The sequence below is a fragment of the Tribolium castaneum genome, chromosome 7 (assembly GCF_031307605.1).
Source record: "Tribolium castaneum strain GA2 chromosome 7, icTriCast1.1, whole genome shotgun sequence".
In the NCBI taxonomy this organism is placed as follows: domain Eukaryota; kingdom Metazoa; phylum Arthropoda; class Insecta; order Coleoptera; family Tenebrionidae; genus Tribolium; species Tribolium castaneum.
Window position 1 is genome coordinate 8587599 of NC_087400.1, and position 21012 is coordinate 8608610.

Here is a 21012-nt window from a genome sequence, read left to right on the forward strand (position 1 = left end):
TACTTTAACCGTTCAGAAGTTATTTAATTTTTTCAACATCTTTGTGCGTCTGCAGGCACATTATTAAAAAATCGCAGTGCCTTTGGTTTTTGGGATATCAAGTTGGGACGTCGTCCGTAGGTAAACAAATGTCTGAGGTATCTTTTGGTGACAAGATCATACATTTGCATTGTAGCATCACCTTGCTGTGACACATTCATTTTGGTAGATTTTGAAGGACCATAACTTGATTTTTTTAAATAGCACCTCATGTATTTTATTACTAATTGTTATTCAGCGTCCCATTTTACATCTTTTTTACCTCTTTAGTTTTTTTCCAAAAATTTATAGTTAAGGAGATTATTCAATTTTTCTGAAAAATGCACACAAAATCTCTTGGATAATGTAACGTGTTATGAAAAACAATACATTTTGACATACTAATGTCAAAATGGCATTTGTAATACGATATGATTTTCTTGTGAAAATGAAATTTTCGCGAAAAATGGATACTAAAAAATCTCATCAAAACATAAGTTTTAATAAAATTTTGACACGAAATTATTAAATAAAAATGTACAATAGAGAAATAAGGAAATAAAAAAACTGAGCTATAACAAATCAACAGCGATAACATATTACTTGCAATTACAAAACTATTTAAAATGACGGCATTCTTAAGCAATAAAGTAATACATTGGTCAATTCTTTTTAAAAATTCACTGCTTCTAATGTGGCATAATCAATTCTACGAAAAGCTTTTATAATTCTTTCTTGTATATTTTCTCTGGTAGTGCCGTCGTTTTTTTTATTTTTATTTAATGATTTCTTATCAAAATTAAAGTTTATATCTCGATGAGATGTGTATGCAATTTACATGAAAAATTCATTTTCACAACAAAATCAAAACGTCACGTACAAAAAACGCCAGTCTGATGTTATGTCAGAATGTATTGTTTTACATGGCACACTACCTTGGTATCCAAGGGATTTTATGTGCATTTTTCAAAAAAATCGAGTTATCTACGAAACTATCAGCGTTTGGAAAAAATTTAAGAGGTGAAAAAGATATAAAATGAGATGCTGAATAATACTCAGTAATAAAATACAGAGGGTGCTATTTAAAAAAATCAAGTTATAGTCCTTCAAAGTTTACCAAAATTAATGTGTCACAGCATGGTAATGCTACAATGCAAATGGACAGTCTTGTCGCCGAAAGATACCCCCGACAATTGTTTACACATAAACAAAATTCCAACTCAATATCTTGAAAACCAAGCGCTCTGCGATTTTTTAATTATGTGCCTGCAGACGCACAAAATTGTAGAAAAAATTAAATAACTTTTAAATGGTTAAAGCAAATTGCAAAAATTAAATTGATTTATAAGGCCTAAAAAAGTGGACATTTAAATATGTACAAATTTACAGGGGGTGCCTTTTAAAAAAACTATGTTAAAGGCTGCACTGTAAAAATGAAACACCCCGTATAGGGCAACATAATTTTAGAACGTGCCATTTAATTTATTTCAATATCTTTGACAGTGTAGGTGCAATCGAGCACGCCCATATCAATGACTCACCCTGTATAGCTTCGTATGTAACATACAGTGTGTTCAAAAATGGTTGTTCATTCAATGGAATTTAAATTCAGTGTGCTGCTTTGTCAAATGACTATTCTAATTTCTCTGTCAAATCTTTGAATTAGTTTTTACTCACATTTTTGCATTTCTCGGCAAAGTTGTTTCAAGTGTAAGATTAATTTTTGTATTTTCGCATTAGTTTGACGACATTCACAGTTTAAATTAAGCGGCAATTTTTTTCCAAATTTCAAATCATTTCTGAACAGTGTATGTTTGACTTGTAGTAGAGGCAAATGCAGGAAATAAGGGGATTTCTTTGTAGGTGTTCGTGCTGATGCAGTTCGACCCCGGTCTCGAGTACAAGCAGGTCCGGGGCCGTGGGGGCACCGGCCAGGGCAGCGGCACGGGCGGGGGCGGCACGAACAAAGACGACAACTCCTGACTACTGCTTTGTAGCGCCCTTACCGACGGACCGTACTCGTACATTTAAAGACAAGAGAGGTCCAAAAATTGTACCCACCATTCCAGTAGCCCCTTGTTCCAATGGGTGTTTTCGTTTTGTTTACCAATGGTTGTGTTTTGTGTACGCCCATAATTAAAGGGTTTAATTTAGTTTCTTGATTTCGAGTTGTTTTATTTTAACTGTGGGTGGAATTTCTACTAACCGTGTGAGGTCGCTACAATACTAACAAACTCTTTGTGGACTCTTCGTAAAATCTTTGTAACATATTCTATAGACGCTGGAGATTTTTTTAAACGCTGTTGTGCCATGTGAATAGACTGAGTGAAATAATGAGCTTTTTATAGGTTGTGTAAATGATGTAAATAATTGTTAGAGCGGACAGAGGTGGGTATTCAATGACCTAATTGTTATGTTTTGTTTCTTTCGTCGACACGAACCACTTTATTCATCGTTATTGCAGGAATTGTAAGATATGTACTATATTTCAATGAGATATTTAAATTGTGATATTGTAAATAATTAGTTGATACGATACGTTTGTGTGGCAATTGTTAAGTTTTTAGGGATCTAGGGTAGGGGTACGATTTTACCTTGTTTAGCAATATTTTAAGACAATGATACACCAAAAATCCCCCCCGACGTGCTTTATAGTCGCTCAGTGTTTAGTCGAACGACCCATCTCTGACAAAAGGCGAATTGATGCTACAATCTCACATGTGTGTCTTGTTATTTATAATTAAACGTAATTATGTAATTCAGATCATCCCACCGTCACTAATCTTCGAAATTACCGCCGGTTTTTGACCCCTCCCACAAAATGGCGCCCAACGAACAGCGCCACCTATCCACACACGTCAATGTACACGCTTCGAATTTTTCTATGAGCGACGCTCTCATAGACTAGAGCTTTTTTAGGTATTTTATTATGGATTTTCTACCAGTGATACACAAGTCCACGGGACGGTATGACTGCACCCGGTACACGATCCGAGCAATTTAATTACTACTGTTGTTGATGTTAATGATTGTTAAATAAAGATGCAAATTGTACATAAAATAATGTGCGAATATTCGAAAATAAAGCTCTATTTGAATAAATACACACAGATTTACAATTCATTTCACTTGCGACGACTCAGCGCTGACATACTCTTGCTTGACAGCGCTGACCTTGACTCGATAGGGGGCAGCACAAGACTGTTCTTAAGGATGCTTTTCGGTGGCGCCCGTCCATTTCGCACCGAAACGAACGGCAACGAACTGTAATCGTCTTCTTTGAGCCACTTTGACGAAGAAATCTGAGACGACATCAAAGACCGAGACGACAACTGGCGACGAGGCAAGCGAGCGCCTCCTATTGGCGATATTTTCAAATATTTATCAAGGTCAATACTGTCATTTAGTGTGATTTTTGGCGCCTTTGTGACGATTTTATCGTAAATCTGGTCAATCACAGCCTTTTTGATCCGGTCGCTTGTTTCGACCTTCTTATCACAGGTATCTTCAGGGTGAATGGCGAGGGTTTCCTCGAAATCGTTTGTGCTTTCAACTGAATTTACATAAACGCCGGTTTTTGTGCCCAAAACGCTGCAAAAAATCGGTTCAACCTTCAAAATGTGAGACGAGGGGTAAACCGCTGATCACAAGGTGTGCACATACATACATATACATATATATACACAGCGTGCTCAAAAACTGGCGCACCAACTCAATGGTGTGTGGTAGAAAACTAGTTACATATAAAGGTAAAAATAGTAAAAAAATTCTTTGTATTAAAGTTATTGATAAATAACGGATTTTAAATAAATGATATGTGGCAACGTTGTCTAACAGTCATGATCGCAATAGAATTTGAGCAACAATAAAAATAAATTATTTTTGAAACGGTCTCCTAGGAAATAATTCCCAGTGTTGGCACATCTACACATTGTGATTTTTTGGATAAATTTTAATTTTTTTAAATTAAAAAAAACTGCTAAAATCTGATAGTAAATTTAAAAATAATTATTCATCGTTTTGTTACGGAACGATTACCTGGTATGAAACATAAAAAAATAATGAAAACTAAAAAAGTTAACACAATAAGTTTGTAGCTCCAGATTTTTTAAAATATGACTTTAGGAAATTTTTCAACATTTTTCCCGTAATCTGCACTTGCTTCTCTATAACGTACCACTGAGTTGGTGCGCCAGTTTTTGAGCACCCTGTGTGTATATACATATACAATTTTAAATAGGAAAATAGTATTGAGTATTTTAAATAATTAGAATTTGAGACAACGTAACACTTTTTTGAAAAAAAATTATTTAATATTTTTTATTAAAATTTTAAACAAATATGAAATATTCACAATTTTTAGAAAACGTGTAGGAGAAAGATGCACTATGATAATACGAACAGAATGCGTCTAAGAAACAAATAAAATTTTTAGTAGTTTTAAACGAAACGTGAATATTCATTTTATTTTGACAAAATTTGCCGCCGAGAATCTCCAACAGTCAAGTGCGGGGTAAGAGGAAGAGAGGGCAAAATAAACCTCGGTCAACTGAAGACAGGAAGATGCGTAACACGATGTTTCTGTATCCTTGTATTATTCATACACAGAATTACCCTATTGTTTCTTTGAACTGAATTTAGAAATGCATTAAGCATCAGTATTTTTTTTTCTATTTGAAGTAATGTTTATTTGTTAGTAATTTTTATGTGTTCCTTGCTCAAGAACGGATAATCGATCAAAAGTTTGGAATACGACAAAATCTTTTTCACTTTGGAAAACAATAGGTTAAATTTTAATTTATTTTCGGTAAAAAAATTATTTTGTCATGATGACATGAAGATTTCTGATTATAAAGATTGAGAAAGCCCATCAAGAAGCAAATAATGTCTAATAACCTCGAATTCCAATTTTTCTGGAATTAAATTCTTTGAAATATCTAAGATTTTCTCGGAATATGTTGAAACTGTAAGCGAAGTCCAAGTATACCTGCTTCCCATTCTAAGAAAAAGCTGAAAGGGATCGAACAAGTCGACAAAACAAATAGAAACTACTCGTAATTATCACCAGAATTTAGCATTTGCTTTTAAATGTTTAATTTTATTCTCTGTAGATACTCGTATGTAAATTTCTTTCAAAAATTTTTGTACAAAATATCATTTATGCATTGTTTGTTTTAGAATGACAGTTTGGTTAATTAATGTTTTAATATTTTTAGTTTTATTAATACTAGTATTAATATGTACCTATTTTTAATTCAATGATAATTTTATTGTATGGAATTGTAAAAAAAATCCGAAAAAACTCCCATGCATAAAGAAATAAATAAAGCATTTTTTGCAAACGCAGATTTTTACGTGAGATTGTTAGGTTTTTAGATACAGAAAAAAGTACGTTTTAATACTAGTTCTAGTTATGTAAAAAATGTATAAAAAAGAGATAAAACCAATCATTATTAAATGAGTTCTAGATATCGGGGCTAAATCAGCCCTTTGAATCCCTAATTTTCATCAAATATACAAAATTTTATGTAGGACTTGTTTGTAAAGCTTGTTAATATGGATAGACCGCTTTTCCCAAAACGTAAAATAGAGGCACAATTTTTTTTGTTACTTACTTAAAGTTGAGTTTTTTCTTTATATCTGAAAATATGTTGCTGGTGGCTAATACCTACACAGCTGCTTCCAAGAAATGCCTTCCTCACTGTCCGACAAAATATTTTACAAAATTCGCGTTTTGTTACCTTTCCAGTTATCGTATTTTAAAAACAAAAATATAATTGTGATCAGCAAAAAATGGATATTCGTCGCCCTACCTTCGTTTTTAAAAATTTTGCTTGTTATAAAAAAAATTTTTTTTCAAAAATAATTCAAAAAATTGAAAAGTGTTAGGTTGTCTCAAATTTAATAAACATTCTATGTTCAAAACTTTTTTTAGTTTCCGAAAAGATAAAAGAAAAATAATTTCCGCGCCATCTTGCGGCTTAGAAACACACTAAAACATGTTCCCCTTTAACCTTAACTGATCACGTGACCAAATTGAACCAATTTGATTGGTCTATTTTATAAACCGGCCCGAAATCAATTAAAGCGTAACAAACCAAACAAATCTATGGATCCACGTAAATCTATGTATACAATATTTTTTAAATACTTTCACTTTAACTTTTGGTTGTGGAAAACACTTAAATTAGACCTTCTTCAAGTATAAACATATTATTAAAAAAATAAAGTAATGGTATTGAATACGTTGTATTTTGCTCAAATAGAAACAGCATTTGTCGCATTTGGCTGTTCCGCATAATTACAACCTACTGATTGAAATCTGGGGTGTTCAATGCTAGAGCTTATTCCAAATCTGGTGGCGAACTGACATTGTCAGAAATGACCGAATTTTGGCATTAAAAATATGTTTAATATTGAAAAAAAAAATTGCCGATAGGCGTCGTAATAAAATGTCTTTCACGTCCATTGTTAGTCTTTAAAAAATTATAATAAGAAATGATGATGAAGATGAAGAAAATTGAACAAATTATTATTAATAATAATATTTATATGAATCTTCGTCCTCCAAATTTATTAAAGTGACAACTAAGTAAATTTTAGAGAAAAAAATGCACGCCCATGTATTTAATTATTTTAAAACCAAGAGGGTCCATTTCAAGAGTCTTTTATGTCACTGTCAGTTCGCCACCAGCTATAGAACAACCTCTATAACGAAATAAGTCCAATTTTAGACATTTTGAGAAAAATATTGCAACGTATGTAATAAAATCCTCTCTTTGAAATGCAATAATTGATTTTGCAATAAACTGGTTTATTTAGATGTTATTAAACAATTTTGTTATAACATCGAAAATTTGTGAACAGTTGTTCAGTGCAATAATGAGATAAGTCCATTAATCGTTTTTTCTCTACAAGTCTACAAATTAATTTAAATGTAAAGTAATATAAAAAATTATTAATTTACATCTGACATTTCATTTTACGTATTTTCCATACATTTGAAGAGAATATTATCATCAACGAGAAGTTGGTGACATTATTTTTAAAGGGGTGGTTTTTATTAAACAAAAATGTTAAAATAGTGGTTCTGGCTCTTGTGTTTCCATTTAAAAACAACAACTAAAAAATTATACAGGGATATTTTTTTAACTCTAAACATAGTCCCTATGTTCAATCTAAAAAAAAAACATATCAAAGCATTAGTCTAACTTAGAGTTCCTATATTGGGAGAGTTGGGACAATGAATGTCAATTTTCGAAATTTTGTTTCATATACGTCGGTTGGAATGTGTAAAAAACAAATTGGGATAGAAATCAGTGGTGTTACACTTGAAATTTGGCGAAATGTTTCCATTTTTCGTCCGACTAACTGCGTTTAGAAATGATTTAGACTGGCAGTCGTCGTCAATTCACTGTTTTTTTTTATATGAACTCCAAATTTTAAAAGAGATTTCTTTGCAAGTACAAGAATTTTACGTCTAAACTCTTCATCATAAACATTTTTTCCTTAACTTTAAGAAATGGTAATCATCGATGAAACAGAGAGAAATTGAACCTTTCCTGCCAAGTTTTACGTTTATTATTAACAAGCATTTGGAAAAGTGGATTGTCTAAATAATGTTATGTACAAAATCTATGAGATTTTGGGAATTTGTCTATGCATTTATAAAATACGTAGGTATTTGAACCCAAAATTGGTTCTAATTTTTAGGAAAGTTGAACCTGTCGCTGCTTGGCCGCCTTTAGCATCTACGTGAACTTTAGATTGTTTCAAATTATAAAGTTATTGGGAATTCACGATTTTGTTACGTTTTTCATACGAGAACACCTTCAATACAATTTTTTAGAAAATTTAAAAAGACGACAGGGAATATGAAGGGTTCTTGATGACCAATTTTTGGGACGAGATGTTTAACTAAAAATTGTGACTGAAAGAAAAGCATTTTTAGCATTGAAGTATGTCTTAAGTTATGTATTTAATATTAAAATAAATATCGAAAAATTTCAGAAATGTGAACACTAATAATGGTAGGTATTCAATTATTTTCTTTTTTTAAATAGTAATCCCAAAATTTCTACGTTTCCTACGTCCCTGGTTAAATTTGACGTAAAATTATGTCATTTTATGCATTTGACAAAAATTATAACCTTGAAATTATTTTCGACATAAACCTCTGACATAAGTTACTAACAAAAATTTTAATAAAAAAGGATAGAAATATATACCTTATCCACATAATACACAATTGGCTCGGTTTGACGTTCAGTGTCCCAACTCTCCCAATAAAGGAACTCTTTTTCCCGTAATCTACACTTGCTTCACAACAACGTACCACTGAGTTGGTGCGCCAGTTATAAGAACCATCACATCGCAAAAATCGGACATAACATAATATAATAATATACCGACTATACTGCTGACTGTACTATTATTCTTCGTTAATATCGACATTATTATTGTAATTTGAAATCTTCCTACTTTGTGTTGTGCAATCTCGATAATCATTACAATAAATTAAACACCAACTGTGTATTTCTTTCGCTCGGCATACAACAGGGTGTTGAAAACAAATAAAATATTTCCATGCCATGACAACGTTTACGTTCACGTCTTTGTTAAAATTACCAACCTTGATTAACGTTAAACGTTGTCGTATACGTGTGATATTTTTTGATAATTAAGACACAAACCGAACATATTTAGAAAACATTAAAGTTTTAATAGCGATCTCTAAATGAAAATCCATAATGGAGTGTTCAGATATTTAGTAGACTTCGAACAATTAGGTGTAATTTTTTATGTGCATATAATAGTTGAATACAGTTGGGGTATGCAAAATTTATTTGGTAATAATTTTTAATACCTTTGCCATGCGCCAATAGGCTTGGTCCAGAAATGAAAAGCTGTTTTGAGGTGTCTGAAATCTAGAGATTTGACAATGGTTTTAGAGCAGTTTTGAGGTAATTTTAATTGATTTTTGCATAGGCCAATTGGCTTAGTCCAGAAATAAAAAGCTATTTTTCGGATGGTTACTTTTGGGAAAACAGTAAATTTGTAGGATTCTACCCTGTTTTTCGTGTGCCCAACTTTTGGTGGCCTACACATATTTGGGAACTTTTGTAGTGGATGAAAATTAATGATTTTTGAGAGGTTTTAGGCCCTAATCGGTTGTTTGCTCTCGGGCAAACAGCTAAATTTGTTTGTGCCTTGTTTTTTAAGACGCCAAATGTCCTGGTCCAGAAATAAAAAGTCATTTTGGGGGCTTAAAAACAAGGCATTTTGTAGGTTTTTTAGATTTTTTTCGGATGTTTACTTTTAGAAAAACAACAAATTTGTAGGATTCTACCCTGTTTTTTCATGTGCCCAATTTTTGGTGGTCTACACATATTTGGATACTTTTTGGGGTGGATAAAAATTAATGCATTTTGAGTGATCTTGGGCCTTTTTTAGTTGTTGACTTTTGGGAAAACAGTTAAATTTCTAAGATTCTACCTTGATATTTAAGACACCAAATGTCCTGGCCCAGAAGTAAAAAGCCATTTTGGGGTGTGTAAAAACAAGGAATTTTGTTAGTTTTTTAGAGTGTAATTTAGGATTTTACCTAGTTTTTCGTGTGCCCAATTTTTGGTGGCCTACATATATTTGGGAACTTTTGGAGTGGAAAAAAATTAATGATTTTTGAGAGGTTTTAGGCCCTATTCGGTTGTTTGCTTTTGGACAAACAGCTAAATTTGTAAGATTCTGACTTGTTTTTTAAGACGCCAAATGTTCTGGCCCAGAAGTAACATTTTATACTCTACTATGGATGCAAGTATTTACTTTTAGGTTCAACTGATACTTATAAGTAAATGCTAATACTTATAAGTATTTGCTTTAAAGTAGATACTAATTTTTATGAATATGACCCATTATCTAAAAACCATGCCACTCCAACATAACTCATTACCTAAGAAATTGCATTAGACTTTCGAAATGGAGTTTATAGGAACATACAAAAATATCCATGGATTTACATAGAAATCCATATAAATCCAGTCAAATGTATAAAAAATTAATAGAAACTCATCAAAATGTGCACAATAAATCCGCCAGCGGTTTACCCCAATTCGAGCTTTATTTACCATAAATTGGGGAAAAATTGCATCCATTCTTGGTACTCCTCTTGGTCGTAGTGGCTGGGGATTGGTTCCTCTCCTCGCAAGACCCGGTCCATGCGCTCCAGCTCCTCCTTGACTTGCTTCGAAGCCTCACTTTTGTACTCTTCGCCCCAACTGAGGGAGCTTGAGGAGCTTTTACTCCCCCAGTCCCTTACACTCGCCAAGATCACGTCCGAGTCATCGCTTGACAAAACTTGCGTTTTCTCGCTTTCTTGCGTGACCTCCTCACCGAAATATAGTCTGTCATTGTGCAAGGAGTCTGGGGGTGGGTGTCTGAAGAGAGTGAGGTTATCCAACGGGAGGGCTCGGATACTCCGGTTTCTCTTCATTGGAGTCGCTCAGTTGGAGGCCCTCATAGCCCCATTTCACGCCACTTTAGACAAATATTCAAATATTATTGATTGTTTTGGTCCGAATGACTCGGTGACATTTGCAGACGTCATCACAACAAACAATTCACAAAAACGAGATAACCGGTTACGACAGTCATGACGTGTGGTCCCAATGATTCGGCTACTTTCAAATGAACAAGCAATTAATGCGAAATTAGTAATTTGAAAAAATTGTATTGGGAAAATTGTATTGGGAACACTAATCACAGGACGCGATTTGTCAATCAGTCATCACAAGTTGGCAAAAGCGGGGCCAAATTTGTACCGAAAAATTGCCTCGTAACCATTGAAAAACATTCGTGATAATTTTAATTCGTTATCTGCTGTTTTGGGCGAGAAAGGTGGAATTATTTTGGGAGATTCTGGTGATTTTGTTGTTTGTTGTTTTCGGGTTGGCAACGCACGTGTCACATCACCCTTCAAGTGCCAACAGCAGTCCCGTTTACTGGTAAACTTTGAACCAGGCCCAAAAAAACAGAAAAACGCCTCAAAAGTTACATTACTAGTGTTAAAATTCAAAGAAAATAGACGTAAGTCCTTTTAATCACTTTGGAAAAATGCCAGTTCGGTTGTAATGCGTCCCTCAAAAAGTGTCTTGTCACAATGATTTTGTGCTTGTTATTATTAATTTATTAATCCGAAGCCATTTCCAGTCAAACTGGACGTATTTACACCGCAATAATAGAATCAGCTGAGTCACACGAGCACCAAGGTTGTAACCCTGTTGTTTTGATTTTTCAGAAAATGTTCATTTGGGACTGGTTTACTGGCGTCTTGGGTTATCTAGGTGAGTGCTTTTCCCTTTCCAAATTTAATTTTTTAATTGTGTTGTGGAGGTGTGAGACGCAAAGGTCGCTATTTATTCTTTGGTTTGTCTGGTTCTGGCAAGGCCAGTCTGATCAAACTGTTGTCAGAAGCGGGGTTAATTGACTCCATTCCTTACGAAAGAGGTGAGTCTGACTGAACGGAACTAACAAAATCTTGTATTTAGGCTTGTGGAAGAAGTCGGGCAAGCTGCTCTTCCTGGGCCTCGACAATGCGGGAAAAACTACTTTGTTGCACATGCTCAAGGATGACAGGCTAGCGCAGCATCTTCCCACACTGCATCCTAGTAAGACATTCTTTTCGAAAATCTAAATGAAATGCGGGTTTAAGTGCTCGAAAATTTGATTTTATAGCGCCATAAATCATGCCATACGGTAATTACATGGAAACAAGTTCAAAGTCGCGTAATAAGTGCTTTTATGCACATAGATAACGTGCTATTTCCTTGAAATTTCAGCCCATGTTTTCATTAAACGAAAAATTTGATTAATTTTTAAGAAAAGTAAGAATAAACAAATTGTTCTCTTCGCAAACTTCATGGTTCAGTTCGTATCTCATCTTAATTATTTGTAACCGAGCTTAAGGGGGTTAAAATTTTTTTGAAGTAACTTTTTGATAGCATTGGGAATAATACAGGGTGAGTCATTGATATAAGCGTGCTCGATTGCTCGTACACTGCAAATGGGAAGTGCTCTATACAGGATGTTTCATTTTTACAGTGCAGCCTTTAACATGATTTTTTTTAAATGGCACCCCCTGTATATTTGTACATATTTAAATGTGCACTTTTTAGGCTTTATAAATCAATTTAGTTTTTGATATTTGCTTTAATCATTCAAAAGTTATTTAATTTTTTCTACAATTTAGTGCGTCTGCAGGCACATTATTAAAAAATCGCAGTGCCCTTGGTTTTTGGGATATCAAGTTGGGACTTCGTCAATAGGTAACCAAATGTCTGAGGTGTCTGGTAGTGACAAGACCGTACATTTGCATTGTAGCATCACCTTGCTGTGACACATTCATTTTGGTAAATTTTAAAGGACCATAACTTGATTTTTTTAAATAGCACCCCTTGTATTTTATTACTAATTATTACTCAGCGTCTTATTCTACATCTTTTTTACTCTTTAGTTTTTTTTCCAAAAGTTGATAGTTAAGGAGATAATTAGGTTTTTCTGAAAAATGCACAAAAAATCTCTTGGACACTAATGTAACGTGCTATGAGAAACAATACTTTTTGACATACTAACGTCAAATTGGCATTTATAGTATGTCACGTTTTGATTTTTTTTTTGCGTAAAATGCAAACCTAGAAATTTCATCTAGACATAAATTTTAATAAAATTTTGACAAGAAATTATTAAATAAAAATGACAGAAATTTACAATGGAGAAATAAGAAAATAAAAAAGCGAGGTATAACATCAATAGCGATAACATATTACTTGCAGTTACAAAACTGTTTAAAATGACGGCATTCTTAAGCAATAAAGTAATACATTGGTCAATTCTTTTTAAAAATTCACCGCTTCTAATGTGGCAACATCAATTCTACAAAGAGTTTTTATAATTTTTTCTTGCATATTTTCTCTAGTAGTGCCGTTGTTTTTTTTTTCATTTTTATTTAATGATTTCTTATCAAAATTAAAGTTTATATCTCGATGAGATATGTATGCAATTTACATGGAAAATTCATTTTCACAACAAAATCAAAACGTCACGTACAAAAAACGCCAGTCTGATGTTGTTATGACAGAATGTATTGTTTTACATGGCACACTAAGTTGGTATCCAAGGGATTTTATGTGCATTTTTCAGAAAAACCGAATTATCTCCGAAACTATCAACGTTTGAAAAAAAATTTAAGAGGTACAAAAGATGTAAAATGAGATGCTGAATAATACTCAGTAATAAAATACAAGGGGTGTTATTTGAAAAAATTAAGTTATGGTCTTTCAAAATTTACCAAAATGAATGTGTCACAGCATGGTAATGCTACAATGCAAATAGACAGTGTTGTCACCGAAAGATACCTCAGACAGTTGTTTACACACAGACAAAATTTCAACTCAATATCTTGAAAACCAAGCGCACTGCGATTTTTTAATTATGTGCCTGCAGACGCACAAAATTGTAGAAAAAATTTAATAACTTCTGAATGGTTAAAACAAATTGCATAAACTAAACTGATTTATAAAGCTAAAAAAGTGCATATTTAAATATGTACAAATATACTAAGGGTGCCATTTAAAAAAACTATGTTAAAGGCTGCACTGTAAAAATGAAACATCCTGTATGGGGCAAAATAATTTTAGAACGTGCACTTTGACTTCCCATTTGCAGTGCCATTTGATTCATTTCAATATCTTTGACAGTGTTGGTACAATCGAGCACGCCCGTATCAATGACCACCCTGTATACAGGGTCTAACAAAAAGATGAGGACAAAAATGAACTAACAAATCCATAAATTCAAATAAAAGCTAATTAAAAGTAGAGAGCGACAAAGTACAGAAATTGTTTCCATTTTTGTTTAATAACTTTGATAATCGATTTTTATGAAATTTGGTAATTTGTTGTGATAATGTCGCATCTACATATTAAATTAAATTTGGTGTAGTTTTTTTATTGTTTTGTTGTAAAATATTTACCTATTTTAATTTAACACATTTTAACTTTTGAGACATTTTTTTCTGTTGGAAAGGTACATTATTCTTAACAATTTTTGTACCATATCAGCCTTGGTTTTGGAGTAAAAAATAATTGAAGTAGATGTGTCAAAATTTGGCAGGTTCGCCAATTATTATTATCATTTTTTTTATTCTCTTTTTTTTTAATTTTGAGTTTAGTTTCCGTAAAATAGTTACTAATTTGAATTTAAAAAAATATTATTTTACACAGTTGTGAATTCCTAAAAAATTAATCGATTTCTACTCAATACAACCACCTGTGATACAACTACCTAAAATTCAGTGTCATTTTGAAAAGCTAAATAACGATTAATAATTACAATAACAATAAGCAAATAATTAAATGAATTTTCAAAACTAAGGGCGATACAAAAGTTTAATAAAATAAATACACTGTGTAACAAAAAGTAATTTTTTGTGTTTATTGTAAATTGGTCGTGTTTGTTGAACGTATAGGTTTTTCTGAGTTAATTCTTGATGCAATAATTCATTTCTAGTGTGGGTCTATTAGAACATTCCTGAATTGAGTATTCGAACTCGTTAAAACTCACTTGCAAATGAAAAAAATCACGCATGGCTCTGATAATAGATGAATAAAGTCACAAACAATCGAGAACCCACTTAAACCCAATTTCTATTATCTCTAACTAACCAAATCGCCGACCTTGACACAACCAAACCGCCTAATTTTCAAATTACAGCGTCGGAAGAGTTATCTATCGGAAACATGCGATTCACGACGTTCGATCTAGGGGGTCACTCTCAAGGCAAGTGTATCCCTCCTTATCTATGACTTAATTTTATCAATACTGATTTATTTTTAAAATATAGCGAGACGTGTATGGAAAGATTACTTTCCGGCAGTTGACGCGATAGTATTTTTGATAGACGCCAACGATCGCGCCAGATTTGAAGAAAGTAAACAGGAGTTGGTGTCACTTCTAACGGACGAAACTCTCTCGTCTTGTCCTGTACTCATTTTGGGCAATAAAATTGACTTGCCAGGAGCCGCGTCCGAGGACGAGATCAGGATGTACTACGATTTGTACGGGCAGTCGACTGGAAAGGTAATTACAGCATTTTATTTTACCAGAGGTTAATTAAAAAAAAACATTTCATTATCTAATTTGAGTTAAATACCAGGTAGGCAACCTTATTGCGCCCACAAGAAAATAGCGACTTTTAATGAAATAAAAATTTGAAATTTTACACACCAGCATGTACGGCCGGGTGATTTGAAAATGTCATGCCAATAAACCCCAGCACTTGGGATCGGTAGGTACTCCAACCGCAACCATCGTTGGCAATAAACTATGTTTAGTTGTAAACTTGAGGACACGAATTAATTTTAGTTTTCAACTTGAATACAATTACTTAAAATAAGATTTCATTTGATGTTTTTAGTAAATTTCAAAGTCATTATTTTGACGAAATCCGCAATCAATGCAACTAATAATGAAGCTGATTCCAATTACAATTGTCATTTAATTCGTATTGAGAATAAAATTAATCAAAAATGGAAATTTTATTATTTGTTCATTCCAACAGTTGACTCGAATACAATTGCTTAAAAGATCTGATGTTTCTAGTAAATTTAACCGTCGAAACCTTTGACCGATGAAACCAATTTCAATAAAGATGTTTAATTCGCGTTGCTAAATAAATTTGTTCTCCCTATGATATTCAGCGAAAACTAATTGCATCCCTTTTTGCAACAAAAATCCAAACACGATTACCAAAGTGACAAACTGTAAACAAATTTCTGATAAACATTTGCAAATAAAAAAACATAGTTTTGTTTTTAACTGGAGCCATCTTTTGTTTTAATATATTCTATTTCTTGTTAAAGAAATAGTAATAATCATTGAACAAGTATCAAAATAGGTAGAATTCTTAAAACGCATAATTCTTCACAAATAGGCGTTTACAGGCAATCAATTTTTTTTTAATTCATTAATTAATTTTTTTTATTTCGAAATTAATTTTATTTCACATTGAGAATTAAACAACACCTTCATTAGAATCGGAAAAGGGAGAGAATTATTGGATTACCGGGTTTATTAACATAGTGATTTTTAAAATTACTAAGAACATTATAAAACTAAATCTTAATTTAAGCAGTTGGGTTCAAATTAAAAAGTAAAGTTATTTTGTGTACGCAAGTTTACTTTATTACCACAGATGTTTGCGGTCCGAGTACCTACCGATCCCAAACCGGGGTTTATTGGCATGACATTTTCAAATCACCCTGCTGTACATTGATAAGGACCATTCTTGATTTTTATTAAATTTTTTTGTTAATAATTAAAGTCGTAGCAGTTTTGTGAGATTTTGGGCACTAATTGTTAATTTAACTACAAAGTTTTAAGACTAAGTGATTCCTTACGTGGTAGCCCATCGAACGCTGGTATCAGAATTATAAATTTTTACTTGGTTGGAGAAATAATCGGTCTTTTTTATTTAGACGCAAACCAGACGCGTGATTTATTAGAAGATGTGAAAATTTGCTAACAAAGGGATCAGTTACCAGTAGCCGACCTTTTTGAAACCCCTTATATACAGTCTTGCAATAAAATTGATGCCTGCATTGAAATATCCCAACGAAATCTTTTACAATCTTACCCCAACTATAGTTCACATTGTCAGCGAAATTTACGACGCCACAAGTAGCAGCTCTTAAATAAAAATAATTTTTAAAGTTAAAATGTAAAAGTGCGTTTAATTCAAAATCTGATTGGTATTTTTCTTCGCTAATTTCGTAAACAATCATCTGAAGTGAATACGCGTAGTTTAGTATAAAATTTAGAATTCGACTTTTTGGTCGAAAATTACTTTTTTTGATTATTATTTTTATCTGCAAGTAAAAAATTACCAAAAAATTAGAGGAGATACCTTTCGAACGTACAGTCCGGCGTGTAAAATGCAATATTTTTTTATTTAATTAAAAATCGCGGTTTTCTTAGGTGCGCAATAAGGTTGCCACATCTGGTACATATTGGAGCGGCATATACAGGGTGTATTAGCTAAGACTTTAGAGCCAGATATCTCAGATATTTGTCAACGGATTTTGATGAAATTTAAAATACAGATATTTTAGTAGATAAAGATTAAAATCTAATTAAGGCAACAACTCAAGTCTTATAAACGTAATTTTTACATGCCTTTTTAAAATGTTAAGCCTTTTAAGACTTATATTAAAAAAATTATCGTCAGTGAAAAATCCTGTCAGAAAAAACTCGTTCGTGGAAGACGTCCTGTTTCGCGAGAAAAATGAGAAACAAACTGTTAAACGTGGGTACAGATGCAAAAGCGTAGATCTCTATGAGACGAATGAGTACTACCATTCGAAAGTAAAATTACCGTTGGGGGCGCCACTGAGCTAGGTCGAATACAGTAACCATAAATGGCGGGAAAATGTTTATATTTTATGTTTTATATTTTGAGCGTTGTACAAATTTTGAACTTCACAATTATTACATTGCCTATGCGGAATGATTATTGTATCTTTGGTGGAAGAAACGAATGTTGACAAATTAGAGATGACGAGGAAAACACGAATAACGAATGACTGTTTGGTTCAATTTCTTTATTGGAAAATTATCACAAAGAGATTGAAAAGCCTACCTTTTGGCATAATTTAAGTTTAAGTGTATTAGCAGTTGTTAATCTTAATTGTAATTTTGTTGATTTATCGAAGTATTTCATGATTTTATCAGTGGAAAAATTCTAACCTAAAATTCACAAACTTCACTATTGTATTGGTTTCTTGAGCCCAACTTTGTGTTCGCTGTGATCCATTACTACAGTCTTTAATTAGACAACTGTTTGATAACACTTTGTAATCAAAATTTAAATATTTTTCACTTTTTATCCACTTTCAAGTTCCAACAATAAACACTCACGAAAAACAACAGAATCAAAGTCAAAGCTAGTATTTACCACCACGTACTTTTAAAGTGATTCTTTCTAATGTAAGTAATTAACACTATACACGCAAAATTGTTGAACAATTCATTAAATGTCACTTAAATGTGGAATTACGAAAATTTCGTTACTGTTTTCGACATAGTTCAAAAGTCATCACCAGAGGGCGTCTAGTTAATGTTATTGGTTATTAAATTGGTTATTGGTTAATGTTGTTGGTTTTTAAAGTAATTTCACAAAATTAAAACAATTTTACTTTTCTGACAGCGCGCACACTTTGACATTTTTTTCAGTGGTACACAAAATGCCGCATAGAAATGCTTCATCAATTGTTTCAAAAGGTGACTGCCCAAATTACTATCAAAATTTGGATTAAGTTTTCAACAACAAAATTTAATTTTTTTCTTGGATCAGCCGAGCGATTTGGTTAATTTTTTGTGTGGCCATTTATTTTTCGGGGTTTAATGATCCAACGGTAATTTGGCTTAATTTTAAATAACAGAAATGTGTTTTAAAATTGCATTTTTTAACTTAATGTCATTTTTTTGCCCCTAGTTGAAAGACCACCTCCTAAAATATGTACATTCTAAATTTTATAACAATCCATTGACAAATAACTGAGAAAGTCTTAGCTGAGACACCCTGTAGGTTTGTTCTTTACGTTTTTGAGTAATTTTTTCGTAGGGAAAAGTGCCACGATCGGAGCTATCAGCGCGCCCTCTTGAGCTGTTCATGTGCTCGATCCTCAAGAGGCAAGGTTACGGTGAAGGGTTCCGTTGGCTCGCACAATACATCGATTGAACAACTCAGTAACGTTATCGGTGTGACAACGGACTGTTTATATACTTGTGAATTTGTATACCGTTAAGAATTCTAAAAAACCTTGCGAATTGTCACGGGTAAAATTTCGTTTGTTTATATTTTAAGGTTGTATTGTCTTACATTTCACGAAATCATTTATTAAAATGTAGCGTCTTAAGTGTTATTCAATTGTTTGCATTTACCCGTGACTCAATTCGGTATCGTTTTAACCCCCCCTAAAAAAATTGTGTCCATTTTTTTGCAACTGAACTTTGATTTTTGTCAATGTTGACGTGTTTAGGCAAATATTTAGTCCATTGTTTGAACCACCGCAAGTTATTAGCGAATAACGGCACTGGTTGCTAGTTACCTACGATGGTTTGGTGTAAATTATTTAAATCAATTTCAAAAACAATATTTTTTGTTGAATAAAACCGCTTTGTATAAACAATTGTTTTATTGCAAATAACAAAATCACAGTTTATTGCGCAACTCCTGGTCCTCAGGAAGTTTAGCAAAGTGGCTTTCGACTAGTGCCGAACTGACTTCGGCCAGTTTTGAGGGACTCCACTTGGGGTTCTGGTCTTTGTCGATCAGGAGGGCCCTCACACCTAAAGTTGGGTTACAGTGATCTGTATTACCGGCATACTTACTCACCTTCGTAAAAGTCCTTATTGGCCAAACAATTGACTGCGATTCGGTACTCCATCTGTAGACACTCCTCCAAGGTCATTTTACTCCCATATTCCAGTTGTTTCATCGTGACCTTAAGGCTCGTTGGTGACATTTTCCCCAAGAGTTTGACCATTTCCAAGGCAAACTGCGACCCGTCCTTCTCCAACCTCCCGATAATCTCCTCAACAGAACCCGCCGAAAAGCAATTATTAATTTGCTTCATCATGGGTTCAAGGCTAAACTCGCTATTGTCTTTAGTGCTGTATTTACTCAAAGTGCTATCAATGCTCCTACTGTCCCCACATTTCAATAAATCGCCCTCCAAAGCCTCCAAACATTGACTATCGACGTAATGGGTCGCTATCCCAGCTTTGAGGAGGTCGACCCCTTTGAGGCGGTACCCCGTCAGGGCTAGAAACAGCCCCAGTTTGCCCCTTAACCGCGGGAGGAAGTAGGAGCCCCCAACGTCGGGGAAGAGCCCGATTTGCGTCTCCGGCATCGCAAAGACCGAGCGTTCGGTGGCCACGCGATAAGGGCCATGGACTGAGAGCCCCACGCCGCCCCCCATGACAATCCCGTCAATAAATGCAATGTACGGGACTTTGTAAGTACCAATAAGTCCGTCAGTTTTGTACTCTTGTTTAAAAAAGGCATGGCCCAGTTTTTCCCCCTTCATACCAGCCAAGGCTATGGATTTAACGTCGCCCCCGGCGCAAAAGGCCTTGCCCCCAGCCCCCTTGATAATGACAAGGCTCTTCTCGCTCTCCCATTGCACCAAAGTGGGGTACAATTTATTTACCATTGAGAGGTTTAACGCATTAAGGGCCTTGGGTCGATTCAAAGTTATCACCCCTTTATCTCCCACGTTATCAAAGATTACGTCATCGGCAACACTTGACATTTTTCGCAAGACGGTGGGGCTCAAGACGAACAAGTTCTTGCACAAGTTTGAGGTTAAGATGAAGCTTTTCTGCAACTGCAAGTAAGGGGTCAAGGAGCGATAATTATACAGTGCTGGAGTCCCATTACCATTTTGTATTGGTGCTACACTGAAGGTTTTCAAAAACACCAGACAAGGTCAAAGTTCACAAAGCACAAAATTACAATTTTCAAGCAATTTATAGGCAAGAAGACACTGATTAGGGAATCACATGTTATTATTAAGCCAAACTGTGGCGAAATTACTGATAACGAAGCGACTTGGCTCGAATTTTAAAATTTAAAAACCTGTCAAATTTTGAAAATTATTTTCAAACACAATTCGCCAGGGAAACAACAAATCACAGGTGTGAGGACAAAAGTATTGCGACAAAACCTGTTATTTTCTACCTTTGAGACAAGTTGTAATTGGGCCACTATGTATATTAGGCACCTCACAAAAAGCACAATTTCCGCGTTGTCAGCTCTTCGCTTCAATTGCAATGATAAAAACCAACATTCACTCACCTAATTTAAGTAATTTTTGCAATTGTAGTACGGATTAGCGATAATATTAAAAAAAAAAAACGGTTTAGGCAACCAACAATACG

The 21012-nt window shown here is 33.7% G+C and overlaps 4 protein-coding genes across 6 annotated transcripts in view; 2 read left to right on the forward strand and 2 right to left on the reverse strand.

Moving 5' to 3' along the window:
- The window catches only part of slo (slowpoke), an 84107-nt gene extending 81927 nt beyond the window's left edge, over window positions 1-2180 (forward strand). The window contains exon 27 of the mRNA XM_015983935.2: window positions 1882-2180. Within this exon, the coding sequence (XP_015839421.1) occupies window positions 1882-2001 (120 nt within the window). The 3' untranslated portion in view covers window positions 2002-2180. The remainder of the gene's footprint in view (window positions 1-1881) is intronic.
- A 912-nt stretch (window positions 2181-3092) lies between these two features.
- Window positions 3093-10967, reverse strand: LOC657163 (uncharacterized). Its single transcript, XM_064357876.1, has 3 exons — window positions 10836-10967; window positions 10143-10551; window positions 3093-3609 (listed from the first exon to the last, which is right to left on the reverse strand). Exons 2-3 carry the CDS (start codon window positions 10505-10507, stop codon window positions 3144-3146), a joined length of 831 nt encoding a protein of 276 aa, XP_064213946.1. The 5' UTR covers window positions 10508-10551; window positions 10836-10967; the 3' UTR covers window positions 3093-3143.
- On the forward strand, window positions 10961-19259 carry Sar1 (Secretion-associated Ras-related 1). The gene is made up of 6 exons (XM_963709.5): window positions 10961-11100; window positions 11312-11357; window positions 11562-11681; window positions 14785-14850; window positions 14915-15150; window positions 18692-19259. The coding sequence occupies exons 2-6, from the start codon at window positions 11315-11317 to the stop codon at window positions 18806-18808; spliced, it is 582 nt and encodes a 193-aa protein (XP_968802.1). The 5' UTR covers window positions 10961-11100; window positions 11312-11314; the 3' UTR covers window positions 18809-19259.
- Window positions 19247-21012, reverse strand: Hibch (3-hydroxyisobutyryl-CoA hydrolase). Of its 3 annotated transcripts, none has more exons than XM_015983937.2 (3): window positions 20930-21012; window positions 19466-20459; window positions 19247-19419 (listed from the first exon to the last, which is right to left on the reverse strand). In XM_015983937.2, the coding sequence occupies exons 2-3, from the start codon at window positions 20382-20384 to the stop codon at window positions 19283-19285; spliced, it is 1056 nt and encodes a 351-aa protein (XP_015839423.1). In that variant the 5' UTR covers window positions 20385-20459; window positions 20930-21012; the 3' UTR covers window positions 19247-19282. The 3 variants fall into 3 exon arrangements, with proteins under 3 accessions (XP_015839423.1, XP_008197854.1, XP_968873.1); XM_008199632.3 differs by having other exon boundaries at window positions 20813-20953; XM_963780.5 differs by lacking the exon at window positions 20930-21012 and adding an exon at window positions 20513-20904.

Bases quoted from the DNA above. Each gene is read 5' to 3' on its own strand.
- Sar1 (XM_963709.5), top strand. From the start codon at position 11,315: ATGTTCATTTGGGACTGGTTTACTGGCGTCTTGGGTTATCTAG. The intron at 14,851-14,914 runs GCAAGTGTATCC...TTTAAAATATAG, and splicing joins TCTAGGGGGTCACTCTCAAG to CGAGACGTGTATGGAAAGAT. The intron at 15,151-18,691 runs GTAATTACAGCA...ATTTTTTCGTAG, and splicing joins ACGGGCAGTCGACTGGAAAG to GGAAAAGTGCCACGATCGGA.
- LOC657163 (XM_064357876.1), bottom strand. From the start codon at position 10,507: ATGAAGAGAAACCGGAGTATCCGAGCCCTCCCGTTGGATAACCTCACT. The intron at 3,610-10,142 runs GTAAATAAAGCT...GATTTTTTGCAG, and splicing joins CAATTTTTCCCCAATTTATG to CGTTTTGGGCACAAAAACCG.
- Hibch (XM_963780.5), bottom strand. The intron at 19,420-19,465 runs GTGAGTAAGTAT...ACCCAACTTTAG, and splicing joins CAATAAGGACTTTTACGAAG to GTGTGAGGGCCCTCCTGATC.